Here is a 17785-nt window from a genome sequence, read left to right on the forward strand (position 1 = left end):
TATGGACAAATGTTTGCTGTAACTTTTGACATTACTTTTTATAGCCCTCTTGCTTTTATAGAGAAATGAAAGTTTAGGCTTTAAAAGAAACAGTGCCTTTCTCATATGGCCAGACATATTTCTTCATGATACGCTGGTGTTTCATCTTTTTCCATAATTCTCTATTAGTACTTATTTTAAATGTTTTTCCTATCATTTTGAAAAACTCAAATGTCTGTTCTCCATTTGAAAGTGTGCCAAAAGTACTCCACCATGTAAATATGTAGAAACAATTACTATAAAAGTGTCAGCATAGTTCACAGCAATGTATTACCTTAATGAATACAAAGATATATATATTTTTCAAGTTGTTGGAATTAAGATGTATCTAAAACAATAGTTCAGTTCCTGTAAAAATAATAGAAATGTCTCATGAACATTACATATCTATCCATCAGAAATTCTTTTTACAATTTCATATACAAGCATTTTAAGACCTTTTTGAAATAAATAATGCAAATGAATTAAAATGAGGTGTTCTCTTGATTTCTGAAATGGTATTTATTGATGGTCTCAATAGCTGCTAATATGCAAGGGTTCTTTTAAATTGTAAAAGGCAGATTAAAAAAATAAAATCTAGGCACCAAAAACAAGGACACAAACTTTTATTGAGAGCAAGTCAAACACAGTTCTTTATTTAAACTGTTAATAGGTAGATAGATAGAGTCTGATATATTCTGTGTCTTCAAAGGTAGCATTATATGAAGGGTTAAGTTTTATATTGACAGAGAAATAGAGCTGTTATTACTTCCTGTTCACCCAGCATCTAAGGAAAATAAAAAGTCATGTAAGAAATACCAGCATTCTCACAATAAGTCAATTCTCCCTCCTACCAGGTACCAGAGTCCTTCTTCCATTCCTGAACCTTGAAGTACAAAAGCAGTAAACCTTCATGTGTAGCTAACAATCTGTGTTCTTAATGTGTCCCATATGCTTTTCAAATATGTTAAGTATCCCCCCATGAGATTTGAACCAGACCCTTGTCTTTCTTAGGCTACAAGAATCAAACAGCCACCCATCACCATTATGTACTTACAGTCACTAAGCTCTGTGGCCTTAATGTAAGATGGTGGAATAGGGCAATGGGCACGAATGCCAAATAATAGTTTCAGTGCTCTTCTGCAACTACATTGCCTCATTCATGAGCATTTAGCATTTACTCATTGAACATACCCTGAAATAGTCTTGTTGATAAAATCCTTCATAGTTGGTTAATCATCTGGTAAGAGCACAAAACTAAAAGGGCCAGGGTTACTATATTTTGAGTCCAATTAGAGCTAGTTGCTTGACCACATCAAATGACCACAGACCTCCCACCTCACTCAAGTTCCACAGGAATTGGCTGCCTCTGCTGGAATAATTCAAAATACAGGCTCTGTTGATGGTAGGTTAAGAATATGGTCCTGTTCCATGATGGATAACACAATACTGTGCTTTGAAATTAAGTAGAAAATAGTAGGGTTCACCAGTAATCCAAAAAGAAAATAGCTTGTCCAAGTGAAAAGATTTAGAGGCTCTAAGTAAACAGGTAATTGTCCTAGTGCATCAATCTTCTACCGAAATTTGTCAATAAAAAACTGATTTCCCTGTCTTTATTCTGAAAACTTGCATTGTCGAGAATGAAATGTATTGATTCTATAGATTAAGCGTGACAGACTTTTATATGGTCAGGTTGTGAAGTATCTGTTTGAAAGAATAAAAGGAAAAAATTCAAAATTGAGTCTCATAAACACTAATAGTATATGATACCATGGAAACATATTACATGATAATAAAGAATTAAAGAAAGTGCCTTTAGAATGTGTGGGATTTGTTACACAGAAATAAGCCAAAATCTGAGAAGGGCTAACCCAGGGTTTTTCACAAAATGAAAAATAAATAAACAAAGGGTTGAATAGTACAATGAAGACTGTATTACATTCAGACAATAAGGAATTGTCTTTTTATTTCTAGGGCCAAAAGAAGTGTCTTTATCTGTGGTGACAGAAAGCTCAGGATAATATATATAGAAGCATGAAATGAAAAATTATGGAACTATCTAAGAATATAAATATAGACTCTCCCTTTTCATAAATATTCAATACATTATTTGACACATTGGTTTGAGTGAAGCTTCACAAGCACAATTTTAAGCATCCTGATTTGGGCTGAGGTCCAGTAAATTATATATTCCCAACAACCATCAGAGCTTTCTCACTAAAAATACATGCTCACACTCTACTTTGAAAATATTCTAAGATAATTATTTCCATTTTCATAGTAACTAGTACAGTTATGACTAGAGTTGTCTCAGGTTTCTAAGGAAAGAAAATTATTCTGAGATACTCTTAATAGGAGAAAGTGTAGTAATAGAGAGGGGTATTTTCTTAAAATTGTGCTAAAGCTGTCATTTTCATGTTTAATGACATTAACTGTGCTAGACAAGATTTTATTTTCAGTCTCAGAAATAATCTATCTGATATAACTCTAGTCAATTGCCCACCAATCTTCCAGCCCCTCCCCGTGGCAATCTCACAATGGATTTAATTCATCTTGAGAACATAAAGCCAACATTTAGTAAACAGAATTTTCCTGACTGACAATTGCTCAGCCCCTCTAGTGAGAAAATTCAGTGAATGGTAACACCTAGGAAGGCAGCCTATACAGAATTTCACTCTGTACATGCCAAGAAAAACAACTTAAAATCTGAAGATAATAGGAAAGGCAAAGTATTTTGGAAAGTTTATTGCCAGAGTCTATAAAACCACGTTTTAAAGAAAGAGAGATTTGATACCAGACTTTCTATCACCCTCAGGAAGAAAGACACCAAAAGAAATACATTTCATTTCAAATAGTCCTCTTTCATTTGATGACTACATTTCCCCGCATTGCTACTTTTAAAGTCAAACTGTTTAGTGCTTAGCACACAGGCTATATTAGTGAGGATTTAAAAAGCAAATATCCAAGAATGAATCTAAAGCTTTTTGATTTGAGGTTACCAGACTGAGTTTTGCCTAGGGTTATTTCCACATTATTCTGCAGTGAAACAGAGATTAAGCTTCCACTTCTTTATAGGGGATGACTCAAGGCATACAAAGATGCATCTCAGGAGAAGAGAATTAGCTTTTGCTTTAGTGGGCATGAGAACTTCTCAGTTCCAGTTAGTTTATAAATGCATCATAGACTCGAATTCATCAATTCTTTGCTTGGTGTTCCCCTTTCTGATTTTCCGATAGGATATCGTATTGTATCTTGAATAAGCATTTCTGGAAATATCACCCTTCTTCCCGAAGGTTGGCTGCTCATCCGGTGTGACAGGTTGGGAACTGGGGCTGCTCAGTGGGGAGTCCTCACTTGCATCGCCTTCCTCTTTTAACTGAGAACCCTCTTCATTTTTTTTCTTAAGTTCTATCACTCGAACTTCATCTTCATCATCTTTGCAATCATCATCATCATCATTATTAATTTCTTCATCCCAAACCTCTTGCTCCTCATCATGCTTAGAACGTAACACATCAGCTTGGCTTGGTTTCCGAAATCCTAGCCATTCAATTTCCATTGCCTGATGTTGAGTTTTGTTCTTCAGATCCTCATCTTCTCTCTCTCCTAAAGGTTGTTCAGCAATCCTTTCCTTTCGTCTACTTGGTTCTTGGTAACTGCTGCTCAAAGGAATCTTCTCCCACTGACGTCCTGTAGCAAAATCAATTGGCAATTGATATGTGTAGAGATTTCAAAATACCACAGATTCTCCAGATTATATTTCTGGACAATCGTTTTCCACCAAACATTTTATGGGATATTGTTTTATGGGTTATTAATATGTTTTACACAATAAAACAGGCTACACCATCAAATTAGCTTGGAAGACACTGCATTAAGCACAATGAAGTAAGCCTCTTCAGAATTTATCCAAGCCTTTAAAATACTAATGGATATTAGCATCCAGCAACCCAACCTCATTTGACTGCGGAACATTTTTGGTGTGGACTACTGTATCTAGTGATACTGGTATTCCCTGAGACACACTTTTAAAAATCCTGTCTAGCCTGTCACGAGTGGATATGTGAATATATTAAAAAAATTTGGACCTAGCTCCTACACACACACACACACACACACACACACACACACACACACACACACACACACTCCTCAAGGAAAGTTAGAAAAAAGGCTTTCTTCCAACAGTAAAAATAATGAAATAATGACTGCCAGTGACTGGTCACACTCAGAGTAGCAAATTCAGTGTTTACCACCATGCTTCTCAGAGTTCTCATGTCCTAAAGTACCAGCTGCGGAGGAGGAGTACAGATGGCCAAGAGTCATGTGCTGGGCTAATGGACGCATCAAGTCCACGAAAGGACACGCTCTATAGCCTAAGATCTGCCACTGATTTCTAGTGAGTTAAGATTTAGAAATCATGTTGAGGTCATATCTACAGAGTGTTAGGTTAGCCTATTATTTTCGACATGTCCTTAACCGACAACTAATTAACTTAAGTTGTTTGGTACCATGCAGTGACTTTTAAGAGGCTCATTTAATTCATTGCAAATTTCACTTTTCAAACACATCCTATCAGCATATCCTCAATAATATTTATTGAGCATGAAAAAAATGAATTAATAATAGGAGAGTGGGGGTTGTTCTCAGAGCTTTCAGCCCTGAAGGACTTCTGTGGGAAGCTTCAGCCTGCAGTGCACATGACTCAGGGTTGCGTTCACTATTCCCTTTCAACACCATAACAGTCTTTATATAAAGCGAGAGACACTGTTCCTCTTTGCCCTTCTCCTCCACAATTTCCTATTTTCACTGAAAGATGTTGACAAGTCCATTTCCATCAGAGATTTTTCATTCTCTTTTCGTTTTGTTTTCCCAACTATAGGAATCAGATTGTAAACTTACACAAAGAGATAGAAGTGGAGGTGGTTCATCTCTCCTCATTAGCTGTGCACAACTCCTATCAGGCCACTGGCATCCAGTCAGTGTTTTTTACATCATAAATAAATATGTATTCGAATGTTTGCTATAATTTTAAGCTTTGTTTTGTTTTCTTCTTTTCCATAAGAACCAAAGAAACTGATCTTTTTACTCATATTCGTGACTTGGGCATGGAGTTGTCATGCATGAAATTACTTCTTGACTTTAAATTATAATTCTTTCTAAGTATTTTTAACATCTTCCTATTTTTCAACTCAGGAGTATTCTCTTTGGGGACTTTATAGCTGTTTGCCATTGTGAAAATAAAAAACACCATAATGTGTCCTTCTAACCCTACAGGAGGAACATGTTCCACCAAACACAAAAGGATTCATGCAGGGAAAAACTCACCCTGAGATCATCCACTTTAAAAATCCAGACTGCTTTTATTCTTTATTTGAAGGAAATGAAAGATCATAGAAAACTATTGTCTCCAGTGACTTTCTGATCACAAATTTGAAAGGGGCTCTAGTTGAAAGGTTGAGATCCCTGCCTCTCAGAATTCGCTTGCTCATTGGCAGTAGAAGGGTTAGGGTGAGAGGTTATTTAGTCCATTTCATGCGGTTTAGGTCTTATAAATTATCTGTGATAATGTAAGTGCTTGACAGTGACTGTTGCTTACTACATTCTTCTTTGAGTGACTACACAGTGGACCACCGTATGTAGTCAGCAGACAGTCTGAGAGGTGTCCAGGCAAAGGGGACAAACCCAGGAAACTGCCAACAACCTTATCCTCCTAGGCATCTACTATTTTGTGTGATGTTCTAATATTTCAACCAATAATCTCTTCAATGTTTTACTTGTTAAGGTCCTAACTAAGCTAAATCACTTAGGTCTACCAAGCTGACTTCAATTTTGAGATAAGATGTGTATGGCTGCAAGAGAGGATATGAATGATTAACTGGTAGATTTTTATCTTCCACTTTATTTTGAAATTGTTTGAATGTAGGTGTCTCCTTAGAAGTCTAAAAGATTTTGTGTCTCTTAGACTCTTGAGTTTATTTGAAAAATAATACAGTCATTTAAAAATCAATGTTCTTTTTCTTCTCCCATTTTTCTGAAAGAACACAGGTAAAATTAACTTCATCACCTGGAAGATTTCTTTGACAAGAATTAGGTAACCATTTTGTGCTTACAGCAGAGGCCTAGAATTTTCCTATAGATAAATAAATTTATAAGATTATTTTAAACAGTATGCCAATGGTAAACTTTTAAGATAAACCCATTTTTGAAATGTTTACATCTTGCAAGGCACCTGACATAGATTTGAAGACACTTAATCAAAAGGCAAGGTTTATTTAGTAGACTAACTTATTAAGACGCAGATATCATATCATCAGGTCAAAGCGTGCCAATCAGTTTTACCGATCCATGCAGTCTCAGTCTTGAAGAGTGTGTAATGCTTTCCCAGGTGGAACCCACAGATAAATCCAGACTCCCTTATCTGCCTATAGCAGCTTTGAGTTTTTGAAAGCATTACCTGGATTGCTTTTTCAATACCACACTCACGTAACATCCCATGCAAAAACTGTCTTCCACATTCCATCAAACAATTTCTGTGTACAAAATGGAAGTTCCTCTTACCTTCTCTGAATGTCATTTCGTCAACACTCGTTTCTTGGAGAGAAAGATCTGTGATAGCCTTATGAGCAATATAGAGATTCTCTTCTGGTTTTTCTGGGAAGAAAAACCCCCACAAGATTAATATTTTAACATTTAAGTAGTCTAAGATAAATAAATTACCAATGAAGACTCTAACAAGGTAGAGGTCTTTGATTTTTGTGGTCACTAAAAATAACTATTTCATTCTTCCAACTCATTTCTTCACTGATTCCTTTTATGTATAAGCATAACGGTAACCTCTCCTTTAATGTCTATGTAAGTTTATAGTACCACGAATTCAGACACTTCCAGGTAGATTTAGAAAGAAAAGTTGAATTTATGAATTTCTTCTGACTGAATAATAATGGTGCTGTCCATATAATAATAAATAACAGTAGTTAACATTTAACCAACAGGAATTTTCACAACAACTGTACAAATATCAGAACTATTATTCTGCCTTCTTCTAATGAGAAAACCAAGGCTTCGGGAGGCCAAGAAAGTTGTCTAGGGTCACAGAGCTATCAAATAAATGAGCCTGGATTTGACCCAGGGCAGAGGTTTAGTCCTTATACTCTGCAGCCCCTGTAGGATAAGGGACTGCATTTGGGCAGGGGCAAGGGTGGGAGGATGTGCAGCTTATTCCTGTCATAACAGTTCACCCAAAGATTCCTGAGTGAGTTTACAAATCAAATCAAGCAAATTATAGAAGAGGAAAATGCTTTACCTTTTAGAATCTTCTCATCCATGGACGAGTGGAGCAGTATGTTCTCTTGTAATTTTTCACTTTTCTCCTGACTTCCTTTCGTGGGTTCATCTTCAAGACTAGATTCTACCCTGCAGTATGGTGGGGTGCCATCCATGTCACTGGCTTTTTCCGTGATTTTAGTGATTTTTTGTTGACCGTTTTCAGGGGGTGTATCCCCATTACACTCAACCTGACTGAATGTCACTGGAACGTCTGTCATGATGTACAGTTGAGTCTGACTTGGAGAGAGCTTTGGGGAAGATCCTTGAGAAGTTCTCTTGCCTTCAAATCCAGCTCTTACTCTAAGGACACAGATGATTCCCTTTAGTGCATAATAACAAGCTTCTTTTCCTGAAGGTGTGCAGATAGAGCATAGCACAAAAGTAATAGAATTTGTCAGATTTGCCACCAACCCATGAGCGAGAATCTGGCCAATCACCACCTTCTTTGTTGCTCAGCAGTCCCACTTGCAGAATTAATGGCAGCCTTTTGATTTACATAAACAAACAATCCGAGGCAATCAGCCTTTTGTGTTGGCATGTACAGGGGGACTTTCAGCTTGTCAGTCCCCCTCTGGGAACAGAGATTTTTGTCCCTTTTCATAATGGCCCTTTGTCATTTTCCTTGTAACAGGAGCCACAATTGTTCCACAGCTTTAATCCAGAGAGAATGACCACCTTGAGGCATATTAGTTCTGTGTAACCAGCTTAACATTTCCAAACAGATTTTGTTCAAGTACAACCTCAGCTATTTTGTAAAGGACAATGGTCTCTTTTCTTATTTATTAAAGAATAAAAACAGCTTATCAAAAACCTGTAAACAGGACAACTTTATTGTAAGTGGTCTGGCAGCGGATTCCACGGTATGCTTTCGGGAGCCCAGAGAAGTAGATCTAACAAAATACAAGCATAAATTCTGCCGTCTTGCTAATACCAAACATTTTACATTTCAGTGATTTATTTGGTCTATAGCTTCTATTCATGTCTATTGTAGCTCAACCCATCCTGTAAAACCCTAGTATAATTGCCTCCATGAAATCTTCCCTTCCCTCAATCAGAATTATTTTCAATATTCCCTACTGTTGTTTCATGGTGCTGGTAAAATTATAAGGCACCCACACTGTCTGCCTTTGGGGGAAACAGGTGATTATATAAAACATCTGCCACCTACCATTCCTTCCTTCTTAAAGTAAGACATTAATTCTTTTCTTTGTTGAATCTCATCTAGTGCAAAATGATTCCAGAGCCTTTGCCCATGTTGCTCCCTCAGCTTGGAACGCCCTTCTCTTCCTCAAGGCCAAACACCCGGCCTAACCAGCTCCTCTGAAATACCATTTCTTTAAAGACACTTTCCCTGACCCACAGGATTAGGATGGGACTCCTGTTACACATTATCTTTCTCCTTCAGAGTGCTCTTCACAGTTGTGATTAAATAAGTAATTGCATAGTTATCTGCATAATGTCTCTCACCAACTAGAATCTAAGCCTTATCTGGGCAGAGACCATGGTTAACTTACTTATGTGTGTCCCCAGTATGTAGCATCTGCCTTGAAATAAGTAGGTACTGAATAGAGAAAAAAAGATTACTGTTGAATAAATGAATAAATGTTACTCCCTAGAGAATACATTTAAGATCTTTTCTAAAGGGAAGAAGAATAGAGGTTTGAGAGTAATTGCACATTTATCATCTTTAAACCTGTGTCTAGGGCTGAATGCATTAGGGTCTATAGCAGGGACGACAAATACAAGGCACTCTGGTCTCATCCCCTCTATGATCTTAGAATTCATCTCTATGATCTTAGAATTCTCTCCCTTGTCATCACTAACTCTTCTCTACCCAACACACTGCTTATTTGTTTGTTTGCTTCTGCACAGGAGGAAAATTAACTTTCCCTCTACCTTCTTCTGAGTTCTTGTCTGAGATCCCTGTAATAAAAGATAGATTAACAAGAGAAAAGGGAACAGACGTTTATTAATATGTTGTTAAAAGGTAAATTGAGGTATATTAAAAATTTTAAGAGTTTTTTTTGAGCAAAATCAATTCTAACTGGGTAATGTTAAACCAGAAGTGGCTAGGAGCACTGTATGGGACAGGAAATGGGGAGACTTTTATAGAGAAAAGGCAGAAGCAGAGTAAGGAAATTATTGATTGACTACAGCTTAAAACCTAGCTGGCTGTTTGTGACTGGTTGTCCTTAGCATTTTGATCTAGGAAGCGTGAGGAATATATAAAATATATATTTTATTTTGGTTTGCTTATGTAGGCCACCAGGCACTAGAGCCACATTAGTCCAATGGCCTCCTTGTCTAATTAATTTAACAAATATGCCTCATGTATACATGGGAGAGACCCAGGGAAACCTAGTAACTCCTTAAGATGGCCTAAGCCACTCCCGTAAATATCATCTCCAGCTAAAGACAAAAGAGAAAGGTGTGTGCTGGGGGTGGAAGAGAGGAGGCCAGTTAGAGGTTTCCAGGAAAACCACAGTAAACAAGGGTATGGTATGTTATGCAGATTTACGTGGCTGCCTTCTCCATTGACAAGATTCTGTTATGTTTTAGAGTTATCCTTCTCTTCTTGGTACCGAGAGGGAGACACCCTTACAAAGGGAGATCTCCTTTATAAGTGCCAATTTCCCTTACAAAAGATAACTTTCTATTTTCTGAGCTTCTCCAGTGTCTGCAGTTTCTCAAAAAAAATTAGCTCAAAATAATCCTTATGCCAAAGAGACATATTTTGGAGTGGCATATCCTAATGCTCTTCTTTTGTTTGTTTTTATTTTTTTTAACAAACTTTCATATAGGATTTATTATATTTTAGGCACTGTTCAAATGCTTCACAAATAGTAACACATTTGATCTTCAAAACAGCAGTGTAAGGAAGGTGCTATTCTTAGCCTCATTTTGCAGAATAGAAAAATTAAACACAGAGAGATTAAGAAACTTGCTGAAGGTCACACAGCTGGTAAACCTACTGTTGAGAGTTTGCAGCTTAGATGAAGCCAAGAGCCATCTGGTCGGGGTGCTAGTGTTTCCTTGGGCCAGAGAACCCACTGGGCTCCAGCCTGATGAATTAACCGCCTCGGCAGCAGAAGTAGCTCTAGCCAGGAAAGGGCAACAGAAGGCCTGAGGTGTCATCAAGGCCTTCCCAAGACAGACACCCCAGCTGCTGAGGACAGGGTTGGGAGGGTCAGGGAGTTTCCTTCCCATCAGAAATAACAGAGCTATTCTCTTAATTCAAAAATCAGAACCTGGAGCTTCAGGGCCAGGTCGATCCACCCCCACTAGCTTAGAGGTAGAACAGCCCAGGATCTAGGGCAAGAAGAAAATATAGGGGGAATCAGATGGGAGGATGCAGAGACTAACACCAAAGCTAGGAAAGTATGGGGACATACTAGATTGTGAGATGCAGAAGGGCAGGAAATAGTACTAATTCAACCGAATGCCCAGCAATAAACATAAAAATGTAGAAGCGCTCACATTAGCTTTGAAATCCTGTCTCCAACATCTGTCAGTTCCCTCGAGACTGCCAAGTACTTCAGGGACACAGCAAAGTTTTGTTTCTCTCTCATACTCTTAGATTGCTATGACCATATAGCAACTTGCAACTTGTACCTATAGCTTAGTTTTTATGGGGATTAAAATTTGGGGGTGGGGGGAGGATCATCTTTTTTCTAATGCCTTGCTTTGACATTTTTGGGGGGCATTAGAATTATTTCAGATTTAGAAACATAGAAAAGTGATCCAGACTTCTATCAGCCTCGGCTAACCAGTGTGTTCACTTCTATAAAAAGCCAGGTAAAATGTTTTGTAACGTGTATAAGTTTTCCTACAAGTAGATGGCAACACAAAAACCATTTAGCTCCAAAATGAGTCTAACAACCAAATAAAACACAGGGTATTTTATCTATTAAAAGGTTTGTTGTCACCCATTGACTGTAACAACCTACGATTTGTAAAGTGTGTTTGAATTTGCATTAAGGATCCTCATTTCAAAATACCATTGCATATGGGCTTCCCTGGTGGCTCAGTGGTTGAGAGTCAGCCTGCCAATGCAGGGGACACGGGTTTGTGCCCCGGTCCAGGAAGATCCCACATGCCGCAGAGCGGCTGGGCCCGTGAGCCATGGCCGCTGAGCCTGCGGGTCCAGAGCCTGCACTCCGCAACGGGAGAGGCCACAACAGTGAGAGGCCCACGTACCGCAGGAAAAAAAAAAAAAAAACCATTGCATAATTTTCACTGCATGAAATATGACTTTTTTAAAAGAGAATTTACTGGAGTATTTATGTTTTTTCCCTAGTTATTATTCTAAATGGTAAAGGATATTATATAAATATAACCATTCTGAAATCTATAACAAAATATGATAATGAAAGAATTTTCACATGGGAACTTAAAAAGTATCAAAATTACATTATGCAGATACCCACATTTCACTTGTCAAATGCCAAATGATGAATCTTAAGGCTATATTAGGTCCAGCTAAGGAGCCAGGATAACCTGATTTGGTTCACTTAAGGGACTAACATTCCAAATTGACGGGACAGCCCAGCTAAAGTGAACTGTTACAGAAATACAAAATATTATAACATCATAAAATCAATCAGTAATCATATATCTCACTTCGAAAAACAATAATTGCCTACCACCTTGCATAAATTAGATTAAGTTGATTATCTTATGCCATCTTCGTACCTTGTGTTTATATTTAAGCCTAGCTTGAAGCAATAGCTATCATTTGGGCAATATAAGGTCTTGAAGCAAAGGATGGTGTCTTCCAGGCAGCCAGTAGTGAAGTCTGTGGGTAACACTTGAGGTTTAAGAATTTAATGTAACAAAATTTAAAAATTCAACTGTTTTTTACTAAAAGCATGCTTTCCAGTCTTGGAGATGGGATCGGTTGGAAGGGGATAGTTAGTTATCTCTCTAAAGACAAAGTCTTTCTTATACCCCAGGAAAGATACATGTCTTTGCAGCCCTAGAATCTGGGGCCTAGCTTCTCAGTGAGTTACTGTTTACCATATTTTTAAAAGTACTGGAAGAAACAGGCTAGGAATTTGGTGAGGATTAGAAGAGAGTGTAGCCCTGAACAAGAAGCCACAACGTAAATCCCTGTGGCCAAGGCAGGCAGGTGGGAGTGAGAGGACGAACCAAGAATTAAGAGGCCCCCCCCTCAAATAAAGGGCTAATGAGCATTATCATCAGCGACCCCTATAATGATCAAGAGGTTGGACTCGGTCATCAGATGACCTGGCATGAAATCTTGCTCTGCTGTTCGTTTTTTTGTTTTTTTTTTTTTGCGGTACGCGGGCCTCTCACTGTTGTGGCCTCTCCCGTTGTGGAGCACAGGCTCCGGACACACAGGCCCAGCGGCCATGGCTCACGGGCCCAGCCGCTCCACGGCATGTGGGATCTTCCCGGACCGGGGCACGAACCCATGTCCCCTGCATCGGCAGGCGGACTCTCAACCACTGCGCTACCAGGGAAGCCCTTGCTCTGCTGTTTTGTGACCCTGAGCCAGTGTACAAATCAGGCATGTTTGGGTCGCAGATTACAGAAACTCAATTCAAAAAATCTTAAACTCTGGATTTAATAGATCATTTCACTAGAAAGTCCAGAATTGGCTTTGCACTTGTTTGGATCCTAGGATTTAAACAGTGTCACAGGTAACCTTTCTCTCTTTCTTCCAAGGAAGGTGACGATTAGGAGGTATTTGGGTGAAACTTTTTTCTAGGTCCCATAAGATTTCCAGCTGAGTGTGATAGGCCGGAAGATGACCACCCCGCAAAGGTGTCCAAGCCCCTAATTCCCATACCCTGTGAATCATTACCTTACAGGGTAAATGGGACTTTGCAGACATGATTAAATTAAGGATTTTGAGATAAGGAGATTATCCTGGATTATCAGATTGAATCCAATGTAATAATCACAAGGGCCCTGAAAAAAAAGAGGTAAGAAGGTGAAATGTGATGTCACAGGAGATGTCACAGGAAAGCAAGAGGTTGGAGTCATACAAGGAAGGGATCGTGAGGTAAGAAACATGAATCATCTCTAAAAGCTGAAAAGGGCAAGGAAATGGAATACAAAGACTCTGAACGGAGTACAACCCTGCCAGCACCTTGATTTTAGACTTCCAACATCCAGAACTGAAAGAGAATAAATTAGTGCTGCTTTAAGCTATTAAATGTGTGACTATTTGTTGCAGCAGTAATAAGAAACTAATACACTGAGTTTCTTGTTTCTCTGCTTTCATTTTCATTGACTGCCTTGGGGCAGAAAATTCAGCTTTTCCAACTATTTGTGGGATATATATTTTTGAATCTTAATCATCTTGGATTGCTTCCTACTGGCCAAGAAGACCTCTCATACTCTCATAATAAGGTTGTATTTTCTTCTCACTCATCTGTCCATCAGTACAGGTTTGACTTTATCTGTAGCAGTTTGCTAAAAACTATAAGAAAATTATAAACTCTCAAGGCATCCTGATATTTTTCTATCAAGTCTTCTAAAATTCAATCTTTAGTAGGAAATGGTCCTAATCAAGATTTGAGGGGACGGTTTAGAGCAATGATGGTCAGTTTCACAATCAGGAATGAGAGAATTCTCATTTCTTCTCATCACTCCTAGTTATCCAATCCCACATTTTAAGGTCTATAATCTACCTTTCACTCTTGGTGTCCATTTCTTTGATATATAATGTTTCACTGGTTGAAAATGAAAGAGAGTCAATTCAAAACAAATTCCACAGAAAGGAGAATTATTCTGGCTTCCGGAAAGTTTCATTTCTCTCCCTCTCTCTCTTTCACACTCTCTCTCTCTCTCTCTCTCTCTCTCTCTCTCTCTTATTGTTCTACTTTGCTCTATACTGGCTTGTTTCTCAGGTAAATTCTCCCAAGGTCATAGCAAATACTTCTCCGGCAACCCTAAGTTTACATTATCAAGATAATTATTAATATGAAACAGGAGAATTTCTTTCCCATTAATTCCAGCCCAAGTCCCTGGGATGGCCTTCATTGGGCCACTTTGGGTCATGGGTTAACTCCCGAGCCAGTTGTTGTGACTTGGGGGATAGAATCCTCCAGTTGCCAGGCCTGGGACAGGTGTCCACTCCTGAGCAGAAAAATGGGCAAAGACAATGAGAGGGACTATAGGACAAACAAACAAACAAAAACCAGACATTAGCAGATGCCTACCTTTTGAAGAGATTCAGGTCTCCCATCAGTAAAAGATAGATCCTAATATAATATTCCTCCTAGAATTGTAAAAGCTGAATGTGTTAATCCAGGGAAACTGTTTAGCACCGTGTGGCATAATAGATATTCATTCATACTTGTTTCTTTTTTGTTTATTGTTTTATCGTTACTTAGTTATGTTACTATTATTATGACTGCTAGCCATGTAGCTTTGGAAAAGTCACTTAACCTACCTGAGCCCATTCCTTCATATTAATAAGAATGGTAACACATCCCTTGTCGTGTAACAGTAAAAAGCAAGTTAATATGTACAAGGTGCCAGGCACAAGGTTGGCACATAGGAGAGAACCATGAAGAGGAGATATTATTTTTATTGTTATCTGAGAGAGAAGGAACAGGACCACCCCATCTTATCTACATATGCATAGATTTTTTTTTACAAACCAAACGCTGAAATTTGACTTCTGAGATAGGTATCATTAGATCACTGAAAGCTCTTTTTCACTCAGTAGGAGGCAGTGTGTGGGCTGCTCCCGAGACTGACACACATACCTGGAATTTAGATCTAATGTAGCTTCAGTCCTATCCCTTCCTGTAGTCCCTGGGAAAACTTCAGTCATTGACACACTTTAGAATGATTTGTTGTAGAGAGTCGTTGCAAACAATGGTGGCATCTGTTCCATCTAATAACACACACCTGGGTGAGTACCATGGCTTCATCCCTCCTATCTTGAATTGGGATTAGTGTGTGAGCACCAGCCTGTGGCCACTACAAATACCCCAGTGCATTGGCTTGGTGGAAACTGATCCTAAAAATGTACAGAAACTGATCCTAAAAATGTATGAAATAACAGGTGACTATGAAAACCTTGAACCCTAGATCTCTCTTACACATCAATCCTTGCAGTAGAGAATGAATTATGTTTGAGACCCTTGCAGAGCAATCGCACAGGTAAGGAAGGGGAAGCCCCATGGAATGAAATCATTTCACTCTGTTGGCCATAATTTTAAGAGTATACTCTCCTAGATGCACGAAGGAGTGTCCCCGATGAGCTGGGCTTTTAGCCAGGCAATTATAATAATCCTGTCTTACTTACAGTGGGATTTTTCTTGATGCACTTTAATGGAAAGAATGGTTTCTTTATTCATGGACACACCATATATGTTAGTTAATAAAAGGAATTTGTGCAGGTGTTTATAAAACCACAGAAAGAAAGTTTTTAACTGCATACACACTCTTTGGTAGTTTGAAAGCATTTTATCATCCTCCAGGGGAAGCAGAGCTGTATGAAAGTCATATCACTGCCAGCAGCAGCCCTCCTGAACTATTTTGAATGTCACTAGGAGTTTAAGGCAACATATTGTTTTTCAGAGGAGAAAGGCAACAAAATAATTAAACACATTTTTCCTTCAGGAAAAAAAAAAGAAAAAACAAGTCATCTCTGCTTTTGTACAAAGGTGATGTGATGTGACCATGAACAAATATAATCTCCTCAGAGATGCCTCTGGTAACTTAGCTCAGAAGACTGTTTCAGGGTAAGCAGGAAAAATTCACACACTCTCAATGAGTGAAACACATCTGCAGAGAGATTAGAATTTCTTGTAAATCCTTTGTGTTGAATCCAAATGAGGAACACTGGACAGCTGTGCAGATTCTTCTGACGTTTAGATGAGGAGAGCAGTGATTTGAAAGCTCTATTTATTGATTAGCTTATTCACCCCCCTGCATCCCGAAACTTGAAGCCAAACAGGAAATGTACTTCAGAAACCATCTGGGGACTTCCCTGGTGGCACAGTGGTTAAGAATCCGCCTGCCAATGCAGGTGACACGGGTTCGAGCCCTGTTCCAGGAAGATTGCACATGCCATGGAGCAACAAAGCCCATGCGCCATAACTACTGCAGCCTGAGCTCCTAGAGCCCACGAGCCACAACTACTGAGCCTGTGCTCTAGAGCCCGTGAGCCACAACTAATGAGCCCGTGTGCCACAACTACTGAAGCCCGTGTGCCTAGAGGCCGTGCTCCGCAACAAGAGAAGCCACCGCAATGAGAAGGCCGCGCACCACAACGAAGAGTAGCCCCCGCTGGCCACAACTAGAGAAAGCCCACGTGCAGCAACAAAGACCAGACAACGAAGACCCAACACAGCCAAAAATAAATAAATTAATTAATTAATTAAAATAAAATAAAATAAAAAGAAGTCATCTGACTCAGAGAAATGTAGAACAGCACACTCGCTCTGTGGGGTCTGCACAGCAAGGTAAATGTAGGTTCTGGGAATTGTTGATGTGGAAACCAGTCTTCTACCTGGTTGCCCACCTCCTGTCTTCAATTCTCTGTCTCCCAACTCCAAATGATAATATTGCAAATTCCAAGTACATTATGTGCTTCACAGCAAATGTTCATTCACACACAGAGAAACTCAGTTTTTGCCCATTGCTCCACTGCTTGCCATATTCAGTACCAGTTCCTTGTAACACAATACAGCTACTTTCCAGGTTGATCACCCCAAATTGCCCTGTTCTTGTTTCTACTCTTGCCACAGAGAAGTATTCTGTGTTACCACACGTGACTCCCGTTTCCATGTCTTGGAGTATTCTTTCCCCCATATCTGGAACTTTCAGAACTTCAGAACATCTGGAGAATGCCTACCTCATGGAGTTTTTGAGATTAAATTATGTGACAAAATATATGTGGATCACTCGGTACAGTGCTTGATACGTAGTGAGAGCCGAATAATAACAACAATGCTATTTATTAATATACTGTTGGATACTTGCAGGCTTTGCGTGATTTGTTTTTGTACTTCTGCAGTGGCAAGCACACCACCTAGTTCACAGTCTATGTTATATACACAAGATTTGAGTTGGCAGTAGAGGTTTCTGGCATTAGAATGTGACAATAAAATTCATTTGAATATATCTCGGATCCCTTTCTTGTCCTTCTTTTACAAATCTGCTTTTATCTATTTAAATTAAGTATTAGGGATTCAGGATCTAAGAGTTGGGTTTTCCACGGTGTAGGATTGTGGTATGGCTTTCGAAGACGCCACCTACTGGCAAACAGGCAGAGTTTGTTAGAAAGTGAAATAAAAGCAGCTCTGTGGGGCTTCCCTGGTGGCGCAGTGGTTGGGAGTGCGCCTGTCGGTGCAGGGCACGTGGGTTCATGCCCCGGTCCGGGAGGGTCCCGCGTGCCGCGGAGCGACTGGGCCCGTGGGCCGTGGCCGCTGGACCTGCGCGTCTGGAGCCT

The 17785-nt window shown here is 39.2% G+C and overlaps 1 protein-coding gene across 1 annotated transcript; it reads right to left on the reverse strand.

The window, feature by feature from the left end:
* Positions 1-627: 627 nt before the first annotated feature.
* Positions 628-7798, reverse strand: ERMN (ermin). Its single transcript, XM_004276792.3, has 3 exons — positions 7325-7798; positions 6580-6672; positions 628-3708 (listed from the first exon to the last, which is right to left on the reverse strand). Exons 1-3 carry the CDS (start codon positions 7563-7565, stop codon positions 3185-3187), a joined length of 858 nt encoding a protein of 285 aa, XP_004276840.1. The 5' UTR covers positions 7566-7798; the 3' UTR covers positions 628-3184.
* Positions 7799-17785: the final 9987 nt, after the last annotated feature.

This window comes from Orcinus orca, chromosome 7 (genome assembly GCF_937001465.1).
Source record: "Orcinus orca chromosome 7, mOrcOrc1.1, whole genome shotgun sequence".
Classification (NCBI taxonomy): Eukaryota; Metazoa; Chordata; class Mammalia; order Artiodactyla; family Delphinidae; genus Orcinus; species Orcinus orca.